This window comes from Brassica napus, chromosome A7, assembly GCF_020379485.1.
Source record: "Brassica napus cultivar Da-Ae chromosome A7, Da-Ae, whole genome shotgun sequence".
NCBI lineage: Eukaryota > Viridiplantae > Streptophyta > Magnoliopsida > Brassicales > Brassicaceae > Brassica > Brassica napus.
The window spans coordinates 10,760,794-10,778,583 of NC_063440.1; the positions used below are offsets into that span (position 1 = coordinate 10,760,794).

At 36.3% G+C, this 17,790-nt stretch overlaps 2 protein-coding genes and 1 pseudogene across 3 annotated transcripts; 1 reads left to right on the forward strand and 2 right to left on the reverse strand.

Annotated features, from left to right (window-relative positions):
- Positions 1 to 754: 754 nt before the first annotated feature.
- On the reverse strand, positions 755 to 5,941 carry LOC106358059 (tyrosine--tRNA ligase 2, cytoplasmic). Of its 2 annotated transcripts, none has more exons than XM_013797798.3 (21): positions 5,826 to 5,941; positions 5,552 to 5,600; positions 5,220 to 5,373; positions 4,866 to 5,149; positions 4,684 to 4,780; positions 4,472 to 4,577; positions 4,303 to 4,385; positions 4,065 to 4,210; positions 3,786 to 3,891; positions 3,569 to 3,628; positions 3,444 to 3,460; positions 3,245 to 3,319; positions 2,782 to 2,935; positions 2,245 to 2,528; positions 2,074 to 2,170; positions 1,880 to 1,985; positions 1,715 to 1,797; positions 1,488 to 1,624; positions 1,287 to 1,392; positions 1,094 to 1,153; positions 755 to 978 (listed from the first exon to the last, which is right to left on the reverse strand). In XM_013797798.3, exons 2-21 carry the CDS (start codon positions 5,596 to 5,598, stop codon positions 958 to 960), a joined length of 2,223 nt encoding a protein of 740 aa, XP_013653252.1. In that variant the 5' UTR covers positions 5,599 to 5,600; positions 5,826 to 5,941; the 3' UTR covers positions 755 to 957. The 2 variants fall into 2 exon arrangements, with proteins under 2 accessions (XP_013653252.1, XP_048592603.1); XM_048736646.1 differs by having other exon boundaries at positions 5,811 to 5,929.
- A 1,036-nt stretch (positions 5,942 to 6,977) lies between these two features.
- On the forward strand, positions 6,978 to 10,432 carry LOC125576482 (annotated as a pseudogene).
- Positions 10,433 to 16,099: 5,667 nt separating this feature from the next.
- Positions 16,100 to 17,023, reverse strand: LOC125576122. Its single transcript, XM_048735496.1, has one exon. It carries the CDS (start codon positions 17,021 to 17,023, stop codon positions 16,100 to 16,102), a length of 924 nt encoding a protein of 307 aa, XP_048591453.1.
- Between the last annotated feature and the right edge of the window lie 767 nt (positions 17,024 to 17,790).

Here is a 17,790-nt window from a genome sequence, read left to right on the forward strand (position 1 = left end):
CGATCACGCTACAAGTCTTATCTATATCATCCAATTATCAACTTTGCACCCTACAAATACAAATATTCCCGTTTAGTCAACAACGTCTTTCCTAGCATGCTAAGAGCATAACGCCAAGTGTGGCTATGTCAATATAGGACCAAAGATAGCTCTGCCTTACAGTGCCGGCTTTGTGGGTGTGTCATTGGTACAAATGCATAGGGTCCTCAATTTTCATTATAATTTCTTTATAGTTTTAGGGTCCTAAATTCTAAAATTATCACAAATAAAAGGTCCAAGTTTTTACAAACATAGCAGAAAAAATGTTAGATGGGACAGGGTCCCCCCATTTTTTGAACCGGGCCTGCTGCCTTATATGTAGATCTGTGACTCAGAACCAACAACTCCAGTCTACGATTTTGATACTGGAAAAGATTGACAACATGGTGTGGTTACCAACAGATTGTTTCTTGCTTTCTCCTTAATCTTATAACTCTTAATCAGCAAGGATATTCATGGGTGGCAAACCATAGGTATACATAGATGAGTTGTTTGGTGGTTCTGAGGCAGGATTGCGGCTTGTAGAGCCTTGATGAAGAAAAAGGACGTGATGATGATGATGATAAATGGTTATACTACTGTACATAGCCGAGGAAGTTGCAGCATTAAACACTGGAAAATATGCATTTAGAATGAAGATATATATAACCTTTTTCATTTAAAATTGTTGCAAAGCATTTTTGGTGAAAATGATCTTAATAAGTTGAGATCTAAGTAATGAAGAAAGTTTCATTAGTATTAAAAACTCTAGTCCTTTTTCAGTTATCATTATAATGTAAAATTCTTCCCTGCTTGGTTGCTTAATCAGCAGTCTTTTCAAAAACTAAAAGAGAACTTCAAAATAGAATTGCAAGTAACCCAAATCCTTCAGAAAGTTTGCAACGATGAACACAAGTTTGCTTCTCTGCGTTTGCAGCTTCATCTGGTGACTCTAAAAGCCTACATAAACAGAAAAATAAAAAGATAAACCAAAAGAGTCAAAGCGGATTCATGTCAATATACAAGCGATGTGGTTAATCAAATTATAAACACAAGGGGAAAAACATTTTATTACCTTGACCTGTTCCAGTAGATTTTTGGCGCGCTCGTTGGTTTTGAAATGGTCACGAACAGGCTGAGAGATATACAAGTAAGTGATAAGAAGCATATCGTTTCATATACATAATACTGATAACTCAAACATCAAAAGGAAGATCAAAAGTTGCTTGCTTATGTTTGTTGAGGATATGGTCGAGGGAAGTACTTACTTGCAGCATTATATTCAGTGCTTTCACCAAGGCTTTCTTCAGATCTTCAGGAGCCAACGCGCCGCTCTCATATTCAGCAGCAATATCTTCAAAGCTTTCGAAGGTCCTGACAGTTGGGAACAATTTCAAAGATCAGTCTGTGATGTAGAGACTCAAAAGTTGCATCCAAGAGAGTTTCTAGATTAGGTTCCAGCTACTCACTTGTTACCGCCATCAGTTCCAACCGTGAACTCATTGAATCGTGGTAGAACTAAGTATTTGACGTATTCAAGACATGGATTGCCTTCCACAATTCTTGCTGGGCAATAAGCTTTGCTGATCTTCTCATTAACATCAGCCTAGAAGACAAGAGATCATTCATTACACAAGTCAGTTTATCTACAGAAACAATCTTCTCGGTTTTGTAAGTTCTGTAACTACAAATTTACCTCCTCATCTTCCATAAAAATGGCAGATGATGGATTACTCTTCGACATCTTCTCTTGTCCTTGTTGGAGACCAGGAAGCATATCTGCAAAGCCATTAAACAACAGTTAAAAGATGAGAGGACAACACAGTGAAGAGAGAGAGAGAGAAAATGTTAAGAAACATACGGTGGGACAAGATGATGGGTTTGTTCTTTCTCTTAATGTCATCACAGTATTCTCTTGCTAACATGTTTACTTTCCTCTGATCCATCCCCAGCTGGCAAATATCAGCCTGCACAAGTCAAACAATAAGCATCAATATCAAGCATAGAAGTGTGTACATACATAGATATGAACCAAGTATGCATAATAAAAGATACCTCGAGTAAGAAAATATCAGCACACTGCATACAAGGGTAAAGAATCTGCGCTGCACTTAGCACCTCCGTCTCACTACGTCCCATAATCTGCCCACACCTGCAAGAAAAAAGGGAACATATCCCACTCAGATCCATAAATACATGAAGCATGCATTGGGGTGAATTAGTTACCTCAAGATTCTACGGAGGTTGTTTCTGCGAGCAATGTCCATCACAAGAGGCCAATACTTACCGCCTCTACCGTTAATTTCGTCTGAAGCCCAAAGAAAGCTTACTTTGTCTGTGTTCATACCACCAGCTTGCCAAATCTCCTTGAAGTATTCTCCAACCACTTTGATTCTCTCCAAGTCACCTCCCAACTTGTTGTTCAGTTGAGCAAACCAATCTGCAATCCAAATTTTCACTTGGCAACCAGCTGTTGTCAACTTGTTTACATTGGTGACCTTCATCACTCCCTGTTAAGGAAATACCAAAATGAAATAAGTTACAAGAAAGTTCTCATGCAATCAAAACACCAAAAAGACTTTCAGTTTCTACACTAGTTTGTCCTAGTGAACTATCAAAGCTCAACAACTGTCAAAATGCATCTTAAAACTCGACTAAAAATCTTCTCAGAGGCTTAAAGTTTGAGAGAATTTTTGCATAAATCATGATTGGCCGCTCAGAACTACAAAAGTATAAAGTAAGCATAACAGAATGATAACTGACCTGTGCAATGTGCATCCTTCCTGATGGTTCAAATCCATCGTAGCAGATCGGAGTGGGCTTCTTGGCTAACAGGTTCTTTAGCTCATCCTCTTGTATGCACTCCTCGCCAATACTCCTCACAATATTGTATTTATTCTCTACCTCCTCGCTCAGCCTGAATCAGTAAAATACTAACCAGCTAAAAAAGGATCCAAAATATAATCAACTCAAAAACCTATCCGAAAACAAAATTGGAGAACTTGAACTAAAACATGTTCCTTGTTTAACTAAATTACTATTTAAAATTACCGAAGCTATTACAAAATTTAAGAGAGAAAATCTATCTCCAAATTCCAAATCGGAGTAACAAAATAAACAAAATTAGATGAGAAAAAAATCACAGAACATTCATCAGATACGAAGCAACAAACCATGAAAGAAACTGAATAGGAGTTACAGAAGAAACAACTACAAGACTACTCACTGTAATCCGGCAGCTGAAGATGCTGGGTTTGGTGCGTTGACGGAAAGAGCCTCCATCTCCTTGGATAGAGCCGTTCTGGCAGAGCAAGACAAAAATCCAGGAACTTACGCCAAAATATTGGTAAAGTGTCATTAAAATAAGAGAAGTTTCTGATATATTGACATCCAAGTATATGCGTCTGGCTCTGTAACTTATGTACCTGGTGATTTTGTAGCCCTACAATAACAGATAAACCAAAAAGAAGAGAGAGAAATTCAGAGGCTGCGTATGAAAGTCCAAGCTATAAGTAACTGGTGAGACGTACTGGGAATATATTATTCTTACCTTGACTTGTTTTAGCAGATTCTTGGCACGACTATTGGTTTTGAAATGATCACGGACAGGCTGCAATATGTATAAAAGACAGATTACAATCGTTCAAAAAACCCAAAACAAAGATCTAAAGAAGGAAGCTTTCTATGTGCCACGATGATTCGGTTGCATATATACAACTGTTTGCTAATATTATAACCGTATTGTTTCTCCAGAAGGCAATACTCACTTGCAATATCTTATTCAATGCTTTCGACAGAGCGTCCTTTAGATCCTTAGGATGCAACACATTGCTTTCATAGTCAGTGACAATGTCTTCAAAGCTTTTGTAGGTCCTGACAATTAAAAGAATTTCATTTCAGAGATTAGTAACTTACACTGCTAGATAAACCTACAAACAGACAAGTGTACAAAGAAACCAAAGGGAATATATAATCCCAGACATTGGTCACTGACCCAGAAACCGAACACGAAACTCAAAGTTCTAGAAGAAATAGTAAAAACTCACTTGGTACCACCATACTTTTCGTCTCGCTCTACTGTGAATTCATTGAACCAGGGCAGAATGATGTATCTGACGTACTCCACGCATGGGTTACCTTCCACAATACCCGGAGGGCAGTAGGCTTTCTTTATCTTCACATTAACTTCAGCCTGGAAGTGAAGTGGTCATTAAACACCATTCAATAACTATAAGACTTCTCTCAGGTTTTTAGACTTAGTGTAGAACCAGGTGGGTGCTTTACCTCCTCATCTTCCATGAAGATGGCAGACGAAGGATCACTCTTAGACATCTTTGTCTGTCCTTGTTGAAGACCACGAAGCAGATCTGCAATCCGTTACAACTAGAGATAATAAGAACAGTTGAAAGAAAACACATGAAAACAGATATCTAACAGAAAAAGAGAAACTTACGGTGAGACAAGATGACAGGTTTGTTTCCTCTCTTAATGTCATCACAATAGTCTCTCGCTAGCAGATTTACCGTTTCCTGATCCATCCCAAGCTGGCAAATATCAGCCTGCGGAGGTTAGAAAAACGTTTCAGCAACAATTATAGAAAGGCCAAAAGCTCTATGCACTTGATATTATCAGAGAAAGGATTATACAAAAATACAGAAAAGGTACCTCAAGGAAGAGAGTATCGGCACACTGCATACACACGTACAGAATGTGAGCTGCACTCAGCTCCTCGGTCTCACTATGACCCATAATAGGCATACACCTGACAGGGCCGGAAATATATTCATGAGAGTCCATCATCATCAATCATCGACGCAACTCAGTGTACATGAGATGTGAGTACAAACCGTTTTATTTTGGCGAGACTGTTTCTGCAGGCAATGTCCATGACAAGAGGCCAGTACTCATCTCCCCTAGCATTAATCTCTTCGGATGACCATAGAAACTCCACATTCTCACAGTTCATCCCGGCAGCCTGAAAGATCTCCTTGAAATATTCTCCAACCACCCTGATTTTCTTCAAATCACCTCCCAGCTTGTTGTTCATGTACGCAAACCAATCTGCGATCCAGATCTTCACTCGGCAACCAGCAGAAGTCAACTGGTTCACACTCATGATCTTCATCAGCCCCTGCCAAAGTAACAGCAGAGTTAAAAATTCGCTACATTTTGAAACAAGCATATGAAAAAGGTACACCCACCTGAGCGATATGCATCCTTCCTGATGGTTCGAAGCCATCGTAGCAAACCGGAGCAGCCTTCTTAGCCAGAAGATCCCTCAGCTCATCATCATGTGTGCATTGCTCGCCAACACTTTTAACTAGGTTGAATCTTTGCTCGACCTCCTCGCTTATCCTGAATCAATAAACCGCTAATCCAATAAGCTAACGAGTGCAGATCACAATTCAATAATTGGATAGTTTAGACTAAAGGTCGTGGCTTTATCCTTCTTATAATCGTAGGAGAAACCAATTTAATATAACAGAATGGTTCCATACGTTTCTTGAATCATATGCAAGAAAAAAGAACTTACTGTAATCCGGAGGCCAAAGAAGAAGCCTGAGTTGGTGCATTCTCCATCTCTGAAAATCAAATCACAGACATTGACTCAAAAACTTTATGCTCATTGTCACCAACACATACTCATCTATCTATGCAAAGTTCGTAGCTTTAGATTATAATTCGATCTGGGTTTTGGAAACTGGCGTTGACTACTAAAAGCACAGGAGTCCTAATGAAGAATCCTTCAAATATAAGCTAATAGAGAAACGATAAAGGAAGCAAACACAAACCGATTAGGAACTGACCTCTGCGGGTTGATTGTCGTAGGTGTTTTTGTTCGCTATGTGAAAGAAGAAACACAGAAGACAACGGACCCCTTTGGATTTGAAACAAGAAAAACGCATGATCCCGGTTTATTAGGTTTAGTCGGTCGAAGACTGGTTTTAGTCGGACCAAACATTTTTCTTCTAGTCACGGTTCAGTTGATTAAACCCGTCTAATGTTTAAATCAAGAACCGGAAACTTTCTAACTTATTGTGACCGGTTGGTTTGGTTTTGGTTTGACCTAAAGATTTCAGAGTTTTGTTGGAGGTTATTTACTTTAACCCTTTTTAAAATTCAATCAAAATCCAATACCATTCGATTATAATTAATAATTTGTTTAATTTTTTCAAAATTACTGTTATGCATTTTTATTTTTTGAAATATTAGTTGAAACATCACGATGTCACTCAATATGAAATGAATTTGATTTCCCGGTGAATTTTAGTGAATTTGAAAAATATGTTCATTTAAAATTACTAAACATAAATTAAAAATAATAATCTAAGATATAGGAATTATTAAGTTTTGAAAATCCTATATACATTTTTAAATCAATTAAAATACATAAATCAATAATAAATTTTAAATTTGTAAGCAAAGTTAATATTAAAAGTTTAGTTAGGTTCTAATTTTCTCTGTGATCAGTCTCTATCCAATCTATCTAAATACTCAAAGATGGTATAACAACAATTAAACACAAAAGGATCAAAGTTCGCCAAGTTCATAGCAGAGACCTTGTACATGTTTGTAAAACCAAAAAAGATTTACCGGCGACGTGATCCCTAGCAGTTTATGACAAAATTGTCTTTTCTGCATAATTTGTGTCTTCATTTTGTCCTTTCGCTCGAGTAGCAACTTTAATTTGTGTATAGAGATTACATGTGTTGATATTGTTTATTAATTCTTCTGCTTGTGACATATTTAACCACGTTATCAATTTTCATACTCTTTTATTTATTTCTTAGCTTTTTAGCTCTCCGCCTCCTGATATGTTTAGCTTGTAAGCTACTCGGTGAACTTTTTTTTTTTTTTGATAACTCTGGTATCTGGGCAGCCACAATCCCAACTATTCCCCGAAAGGGATCCAGCGCCCCAACGGAAGCGATGTTAAATCCGTTGTGGCCAAGACTCGAACCCGGGTGGCGGGCAGTACAGCTGTACCTCCTTTACCACCAAGCTACGAGCGCTTGGTTAGCTACTCGGTGAACTTGGCTTGCATCGACCGGTTTTCATGTCATATCTCAGTGGTTGCATGCAATTATAACCTTACGATTTTACATTGGTTATTGGTTTCCTAAGACCTAAAAGTTTGCAAATTAAACACTAACCGAAACTTGGATTGAACACATCTAGCATGTTCGCTTCAAATGACTTTCAGAGAATTATTAAAAGCTCTTATATCACGTGAGATTGTCCGATTTGTTTCAGTGGGTTGATTTTTTCTATCATAAAACATGTTTACATATATAATATAACATATTCTTCATGCAATATATGTTATGCAATAAAAATTTACAGCAAATTATTCATAGTGACCGAGCAAAGAAATAGACAAGAATGTGTGAGGAATAAGCGCCCTAAATCAGATATAGCCTTGCCGGAAAACATCTAGATCATGAGGATCTCAAGGTTTACATTTCTTGATGGTCTAAATGAAGGAAAAAAAATCAACTGTCAACCTAGCAAATGGCAGAAAAGCTCCATTATCTCTTGTATTCATTGTCAATTAGTTATGAGTTAGAAATCTATAAATTTTTATTGATATCAGAGTAAATTTACTTGATAAACAATTTTTAATAATATAATTTGTATACCTTGTTGAAGTACTTTTGAAACGATGGTTGAGACTATGGTCTTCATTTCTTTTAGATATTGAAATGGATATGTTGCTAAAGTAATATAAAATGAAATGGGTATGATTATGCATTTATTAGTTTTTTTTGTTTGGTTAATTATGCTATTACAAATTATAAGAAACATTACATAGACGATATTACAGCCGATAATTCTACATGCTTTATGAGGATTCACGCCTGACTGCATCACTATGAGTAGCTCTATGAGATTCATTTCTAACGGTATTCCTTGTGCTATGCTGAAAATCTCTTGTATGCATTTTCTCTAATTTTCTGCATAATTCGTCTTTTCCGGGAATTGAAACTCAAGAATTCTTCCTGTAGAAATATGCACTTATTAGTTTTTATTCATTGGTTTTGACTTGCGAATCACTGTATATCAAAAGATTAAACTTCGTAGAGTGACTACTGTTGAATATGTTATCTATAGAACAGTTTGGTTAACACGTCTCATAAACCAGTCCGAAATTCGCTTGGGCCATGATTATTACATCGATCGATGAGCCAACCACAAAGCCGAAGTGAGCACTTGCAAAAAGACTTGGCCCATATCTCTTCTTCTTTTTTTTTTGCTTAAATCATAGGGTGAATTTTCCAACTAACCTAAGTTCTAAATAAGTATGAAGAATCTATATTATCACTAATTCGGAAATGAATTCAATAACCAAAACACACTGTTTTCATGTTTTACCCTTCCCGCTATAACACACAATATAGTTATACTATTTCTCTATTGTTATCATTTATTTATATAGTATGGCTACATGATAGTATACTATAAGATATATGATACTATATATTGACAGATGTCAAATGAAACCAAATTAAGCTACTACTGAATGAATGGTATATGTAAAAAATATTTATTCTTGATCAATGTTGTTTTAAACGACTGGACACGTGCTACGTTTTAAGAATCTGATTTGTCAAAATTGTATATAACTAATAAGAAAATAGTATTAAAATTATGATATAAATAACAAGGGGTAAATATATGACTACTGAGAAAATGTAAATAGATAGAATAGAATGACGGAAGTTTTTTATAACTATTTACTTATATTTTCAGATAAAGTGTCTAAATTAAAAAAATCAAATCATGTTATTTATGAAAAAGACTATATAAAAAAGACTATAAAAAGGGGTAAATATATGACTATTTACTTTTTTTTATATAGTCTTATATATGAAAAAGACTATATTAAAAAAAAGACTATACTTGTTAGTTGAATTTAAAATTTGATTTATTGTACAGTTTGAAGAATATATAAGAAATAAGATTTGGGGGGGGGGGGGGGGGGGGGGGGAGGGAAGACATAAACAAAACTTTTTAAAATTAAAGAAATAAATAAAAAGAGTAATATGGTATACAACGTAGAAATGATGGAGGGAATTTTTTTTTTTTTGGTTAGATAGTACATTATAATTTGTTTGATGTATATATCATGCAATTTTCCTAAATCACATCTCTTCTTTATAGGGTTTATTTATGAAATAGCTAAAAATAAAAGGAAATTGGTTTTGTAGAATGAAGGCAGAGAGAGATAGGAAGAAAAAAGAGGTGAGAGAGTGTTATATTGTTACTTTCCTCTCTTTTTTTGTGTGGTTGTTTGGAGGTATATAACCCTTTTAAGGGAAAATTGTTTTTTTAGACCAAAAAAATAAGGACATTGTCCCATTAGACTAATTTCAAATTTGGTCCATTTTTTCCTATAATACCCTTTTTATTTATAAAAATAAACCAAATAAATAGTTTTACAAACCAAAAAAATTAGGAAAAGTAGGAATTGCATTGTAAATATCTATACCAATTTAGAGGTGTTTTTTTTTTGTTCTAAAAATGTTTAAATAAAAATTTCAAATTTTGTTCTACGGACTGTAGAATGTACATTCTACAAAGTAGAAAATGAAATCTACATTTTTCATTAGATCTACAATGGTTAGAATATGTCTTCCACGTTTTTCAATAAATCTACTAAAGTTAGAATACATAATCTACGGAAATAACAGTAATCTAAAAATATTTAGAATACACATTCCGCGCTTATCGTGCAATTCAAAAATATGCAGAAGCTACAATCTACACATTACATAAAATCTAAAAGCCGTAGAAATCGATTTCTAACGGTTAACTATATTCTACACATAGTAGAATGCAGATTCTACGGATAAGTATGAACAGTTCCGAATATATAGGATGTAGATTTTTGAAAATATTTGAAAATATTTTGTTTCTATTTTTTTAAAATCGATTTTTTGCACAAAAAAACACGTGGCTACGTCTTCTTCAAACACGTATCTGCCCCTTCAATAACCCCTTGACATTTCACAAAGAATTCTCAAAGTGTCTTCCATGATTCATATCTATGCATGGGGTATGGGAATTGGTTTTGTCTATTTGGTTTTATTAGGCCAAACAAGAGACAGTTGAGAAAGTGTCTAAGATCGTCAAGAAGCAGCTATCACTCAAAGACGATCAAAGGGTCGTTGCAGAAACCAAATTCACCGATCTTGGAGCTGATTCTATCGACACGGCAATTCATCGAACATTCTCTTATGTGAATACATAACTTGTTGAGTTTTTTTCAAATACTGATTAACTGAGTGTTTTTTTTTTTGCAGGTTTAGATAGTGATGGGCTTAGAGGAAGAGTTTCACATCGAAATGGCTGAAGAAAAATCACAGAAGATTCAGTGGAAGAAGCTGCTGAGCTCGTGCAAGCCAAGAAGTAATTTAGTATAAGAGATCCGACTATCTGAGGCTTTCTGTTTGTTGTTTTCATAATCTTTCTGTCATTTTCTTTTAATATGTCAAGTCAAGCGACTCTTTGCTAATACTGTATGCCATAGATCTCTCTATTTGTCGACTGAAACTTTTGGTTACACATGAAGCCTTGTTCTTTTCATTTCTTAAATCGAAATGTCAAATGGGAGATTAGGCAAAATGCGTGCAAGAGAGAGAGAGAGATAGAAGTTACTTATATCACTCATGTATAGGGAGTCTTGTATTAATACATACATAAGTGAAAGAGTAGGCCCTAAGATGACAATTTGTAAACAATCCTTTTCACATTGTATATACAGGTTCTTATTATTCCCAATCGGGGTCAAAGAATCCAGCATCCTTCATCTCTGAATAGTAGACATTCTCCATGTTCAGATCTTCCTCCTGCATCAAAACCAGCACCAAATCATTTGAACATTGCAATAATCACATGCCTAGAGGGATGCTTTGGTGTAAACGAGTTAAGAAACATTTTGGGATAAACATGAAGGGACATGAGTGTAAACGAGTTAAGAAACTGTCCTAAGCTACAGAAGGTGGGATTAACAGAGATCAAATACAGTTCAACAACATAAAAGAAGACACAACATTGTGAAAAATCTAATCTTTAAACAATCCCGAAAGGTAACAAGAACACATACATAATAATCAAGAAACAAGACACAACAAAGCTAACAGAGACAAAACAAGAACACAAACACATAAAAAAACACCTACATTCTCAAATCGATTCACAAGAACCCAAGAACATATACATAAACACTAATCTATATGCTTTTTACAGAGACTAACCACGATCAAAACACATGCAAAGAAGAATAAAAACAAAATTTCATACCATGAAAACAAAATTTCATACCATGAAAAAAAACAAAGCTTTTGACTTATCAATGATATAAACCGGAGAAGAACGATGTGGATGTAGATTCCGACCGACGGAGGAGGCGATGTTGGATGGCTCCGAGCTCGACGAGACAAAGGAGACGCGAAGGTGATATGGAGGAGACGACGCCATCGAGAAGAAGAGGAATTAGGTTTTGATGATTTGGGAATTTCCCCTTTTCTATTTTTTTGTAACGTCTAATAAATAATAAACTAAATTAATTTGTTACCTTTAATAAGTTAATTTAAGGTTATAATAGGCAATTACGAAAATATTAGCCTAATGAGACAATTATATTATGGGATTAGTCTAATGGGACAATGTCCCTATTTTTTTGCTCTAGAAAAACAATTTTCCCTTTTAAATATTAACCTCCATCTTTGTTTAATCTTATAAAATCTAAAACTATGCACATCATCGTTCCTTTTTTTTGTAACTGACACATCATCGTTCCTTTCTCTGTCTTTTTTTTTTCTAATTTCCTTTCTTTGTTTTTGTAATCGCAAGTTCTTGACAAAACAAAACATTTTTTTGGTTTAATAACGGAATATGCTTATTTTAATATTGATTGTGATGCAAAGGAATCGAAAATCAACTGCCAATCAAAACTTCGAGAACACTGTCTAAGAAAACGATAACATAATGAAAATATTTATATTTGTTGTATAATATGTGAAGTATAACTGATTTAATAATATTATTTATGTCAAGGGTCAACTAAAGGAGAGAGAGATGGACGTGAGATGAGAGGAGTGATAATATAATTTCACTTATGATTCTCCAGATGCAATACAAAGGGTCGAGAGCTATTTATAGCACAAGGAAATATATAAAATAATAAGGTCGGTTAAGTAAGTCGGTAAATTTAGATGAGGATGAAACAATCATATTATATCTCCATCTTTATCTTCAACACTCCCCCTTGATTATTCATCCTTGTATTACGTAGTGCCTCATTAAAAACCTAGTCATGGAAAAACCCATTGGGACAAAAACCATGACAAGGGAAAAAGAGTACACTGCCCGTAATCTCCCCCTGAGAATAGTGGATCTAGCTTTCTTGTCACAGGTCATGCAAATGTCGCATTCCGATACCGTAGACGTGTTTTCGAAATATTGTAGTCGGAAGAGCTTTTGTGAACAAGTCAGCTGGATTTTCGCATGACCGTATATACTCGATGTCCACTTCTTTATTTTTCTCGAGCTCCCTTATGTACGAGAAAAATCTTGGAGGGATGTGCTTTGTTCTGTCGCTCTTGATATAGCCTTCTTTGAGTTGAGCGACACAAGCCGAATTATCTTCAAATATTTTCGTCGGCTCTTTCTCGTTGACTATTCCGCTTGATTTTTGTATGTGGTGACTCATTGACCGAAGCCACACACATTCTCGACATGCTTCGTGAAGCGCAATAGTTTCTGCGTGATTCGAAGATGTCGCAACCAGAGTTTGTTTCTGGGACCGCCAAGAGATCGCGGTTCCACCAATTGTAAAAACATAGCCGGTTTGCGATCGAGCCTTATGAGGATCTGATAAGTATCCCGCATCTGCAAAACCAACCATACCAAACTCGGGTTTTCTATAATACATTAACCCTAAATCAACTGTACCTTGGAGGTAACGAAATAAATGCTTTATTCCGTCCCAATGTCTGCGAGTAGGAGCAGAACTATATCTCGCCAGTAGATTAGTTGCAAAAGCTATATCTGGTCTGGTACAGTTTGCAAGATATAACAGCCCACCGATAGCACTCATATAAGGTACTTCTGGACCTAATATGTTCTCGCTATCTTCGCAGGGCCTAAAAGGATTACTCTCAACATTGAGAGTTCTACCAATCATTGGAGTACTCAAAGGAGTTGCTTTGTCCATACGAAAGCGTTTCAATAACCTTTTCGTATAGTTTGATTGATGCACAAATATTCCTTCTCGGAGATGCTCTATCTGGAGCCCAAGACAAAACTTTGTCTTACCGAGATCTTTCATTTCAAACTCCTCTTTCATATGAGTTCGAGCATCATCAACCTCCTTTTGAGTTCCAATTATGTTCAGGTCATCTACATATACAGCAATGATCACAAAGCCAGATGACGATTTCTTTATAAAAATGCATGGACATATCGCATTATTAACATATCCTTTACTCAAAAGATATTCACTTAAGCGATTGTACCACATGCGTCCGGATTGCTTTAATCCGTAAAGTGATCGCTGTAACTTGACCGAACAGATCTCCCTGGATTCTTCTTTCAATGCCCCTGGCATTTTCAATCCTTCAGGGAGTTTCATATATATATCGTTATCCAACGATCCATACAAATATGCAGTCACAACGTCCATGAGATGCATTTCAAGATTTTTAGACGCCGTTAGGCTCATCAAAAATCTAAACGTAATTGCATCCATTACCGGGGAATACGTTTCCTCAAAATCAATTCCCGGTCTCTGAGAAAAACCTTGGGCAACTAATCGGGCTTTATATCGTGTTACTTCATTTTTCTCATTTACTTTTCTCACGAATACCCACTTATACCCAACAGGATTTATATTCTCAGGTGTTATGACTATAGGTCCAAAGACATTTCTTTTATTCAGGGAGAGTAATTCAATTTGAATGGCCTTCTTCCACTCCTCCCAATCATGTCTTTTTTGACATTCTAAAATGGACCTTGGATCGGGATCATCATTTTCATGATCGATCTCTTTGGACACAGAAAAGGAGAACATTCCATCAACATCTTTTATCTTATTTCTGATCCATATCTTTTCATCTCGGGCGTAGTTGATGGAAATCTCATACTTTTCTGTTCCCTTCTCGTCATCTGGATCATCTTTATCTATGTCTTCTTTCAGACATTTTTCACTATCAGATTTTTCTAGAACCTTTCTATTTATGTCTTCTTTCAGACATCTTTCAATATCAGGTTCTTCTAGAACCGTACTTTGTTCATCCAATTTCTTTTTCTTTCGGGGATTTTTATCTTTAGAACCCGCTGGCCTCCCCCTCTTTAACTGAACCCTAGGTTCATTCATTTTATTTCCATCAGTTTGTTCTTTAGGGACATCAACTCTGGATGGAACATTTTCAGCGGGTATACATGACTTCGTCACTCTTCTCGTATCTGTGAACGCATCTGGTAACTGGTTTGCCAAATTATGCAAATGCACAATTTTCTGAACTTCCAGCTCTCTTTGATTCGTAGGGGGATCAAGGTGTAACAACGACGGTGTACACCAAGTAAGCTCTTTAGGAATTTCTCTAATTCCTCCCCCTAATGCTGGAAATTCATCCTCATTAAAATGGCAATCGGCAAATCTTGCCGTAAACATATCACCAGTTACTGGTTCCAGATACCTTATTATACTTGGTGACGTATAACCCACATAAATTCCCAATCTCCTTTGTGGGCCCATTTTTGTTCTTTGTGGCGGAGCTATCGGAACATAGACCGCACACCCAAAGACACGGAGATGGGATACATCTGGCTCTTGCCCAGATGCCAATTGTAAAGGAGAGTACTTATGATATGCACTCGGTCTTAACCGAACCAGTGCAGCCGCATGCAATATAGCATGACCCCATACAGAAATTGGGAGCTTTGTTCTCAAGACTAACGGTCTTGCAATCAACTGCAACCGTTTTATCAATGACTCGGCCATGCCATTTTGTGTATGCACATGGGGAACTGGATGTTCCACATCAATCCCCATTGACATACAATAATCATCAAAGGCTTGCGATGTAAACTCACCAGCATTATCAAGCCTTACTTTCTTAATGGCATACTCTGAGAACTGTGTTCTCAGCTTTATTATCTGGGCAATGAATTTTGCGAAAGCCGTATTTCGTGTCGTCAAAAGAGACACACTTGACCATCTACTAGATGCGTCAATCAATACCATGAAATACTTAAACGGCCCGCACGGTGGGTGGATCGGCCCACATATATCACCATGTATTCTTTCTAAAAACATTGGTGATTCATTGCCTACTTTTGCTGGTGATGGCCGAGTTATAAGCTTTCCTTGAGAACATGCATTACATGTAAACTCGCCCGTTTGCAAAATTTTTTCCGTTTTTCAATGGATGGCCATTCGAATTTTGCACTATCTTTCTCATCATGACTAAACCAGGATGTCCTAGCCTTTCATGCCATATTTTAAATGTATCAGTAAACTTCATGTTTACCACGGCATAGGACTCAGTCATGGTTATTTTCGTACAATATAGTCCAGAGGATAACATTCTTAATTCTTCCAATATATGTTTCCTCTCGGACTTAATGCAAAGAAATTCAATGCCATCTTTATTTATAGTCTCAATATGATATCCATTTCTTCGGATATCCTTAAAACTTAACAAGTTTCTATGAGACTTGGGGGAATACAATGCATCACTTATTTCAAATATCGTTCCCCCTGGCATTGAAAATTTCGCTCTTCCAGAGCCCATAATAATCTTTGCATTACCAGATATTGTACTTACGCTTCCAGCGTAATTTCTTATTTTGAGACTGGAGAAATATTTCTTATCTTTGATTATCGTGTGCGTTGACGCACTATCTGCCAAACACAAATCTCCATCCATAGTCTCAAAGTTTGGCATTCTTTCTGAATTTAAAATATTCATAAAACATATATTATTAAACATTAAACATAACAAACATAACATATATCTTACAACAAAAGATATAGATACTATAATACAGTCTACTTATATCACATCAATTTATATCACTCATCGATACTCTCTGGTTCAACCAGAAAGTCTGATACGTCGAGATGAGTATCATCGTTTAAACCATGAAAGGATGGCTCAGGTTCATCAGAGATGAAGTTAGTTTCACCTCTTCCTTTCTCTTTTCCCTTTTGGGATTCTCTATACAGATCGGCTAAATGGTTTGGCGTACGACAGTTACGTACCCAATGACCTTTCATGCCGCATCTGTAGCAAACCTTTCCCGTTTGCCTTTTATCATCCTGGCCCTTTTCATTCCTTTCAATTTCGTGGAAGTCTTTATTATTTCTTTCATCATAGGGACGAAATCTTCTTCCTCGTCCTCTTCCACGACCATGATAACGGTTTCCACCACGTCCACGACCTCGTCCTCTCCTATTATCATAACTGGATGATGCAACATTCGCTTCTGGGAATGGAGCAGATCCAGTGGGACGAGCTTGATGGTTTAAAGTCACGAGTTGATTATTCTGCTCCGCTACAAGGAGGACTTGCATCAACTCCGAGTAACGGGTATATCCACTCACCCGGTACTGTTGCTGCAGGATTACATTTTCAGGATGGAACGTGGAGAGAGTTTTCTCGATCATATCATAATCACTTATTTTCTCTCTACATAACATCATCCTCGAAGTAATTCCGAACATCGCGGAATTAAACTCACTAACACTTTTGTAATCCTGGAACCGGAGATGGATCCACTCGTGTTTAGATTTCGGTAAGATCACATATTTCTGGTGATCAAACCTCTCTTTTAAAGATTTCCAGAGGTCACAAGGATCCTCTTTCGTAATATATTCATCCTTTAAACCATCATGGATGTGGTGTCGTAAAAATATCATGGCTTTAGCCTTTTTCTCATCCGACACCGTTTTTGAACTATCGATGGTTTCCAAAAGCCCGTTTCCTCTCAGGTGCATTTTTGCACCCACTGCCCAGGTCATATAATTATTTCCCGTAATATCCAGGGCATTAATTTCGAGCTTTGTCAAATTCGACATGATAACTGTATTCATAGAATAATATATAAATATAATAAAAACGGGAATTTAAGGCATAATTTAAATGCAGAAATTAAAGGCATAAAATAAAAGCATAAACTTAAATTGCAGAAATTTAAATTGCAGAAATTTAAATTGCAGAAATTTAAATTGCAGGAATTTAAATAGCATAAATAAAATCGGGAGGCTCAGCCTACCACATGATCCGAGGAGTCATAGACTACCATATTGATCATTTTTTAAAGTCCGAGGAGACATGGTCTACCATTTTGACTTTATTTATTTTAAGGTCCGAGGAGACTTAGTCTACCATTTTTGACCTTTTTATTCACGGAGGCAAAGCCTACCACATGTTTCTCTGATCGTGAAGGCATAGCCTACCATAACGATCAGTCGGGGAAGGCAGCGCCTATCATCCCGAACGGAGAAGGTCCAGCCTCTCACTCCGAAACAATAATAAAATTTAAATAAATTAAGTGTATTGAAATACATAAATTTAAACATTACCTCGGCTGGTTTAAGAACTTTTGGATTGATAAACTTCAGTTGGTCAGAGCCTCGTGCTGATAACGTGTTGTATAATATGTGAAGTATAACTGATTTAATAATATTATTTATGTCAAGGGTCAACTAAAGGAGAGAGAGATGGACGTGAGATGAGAGGAGTGATAATATAATTTCACTTA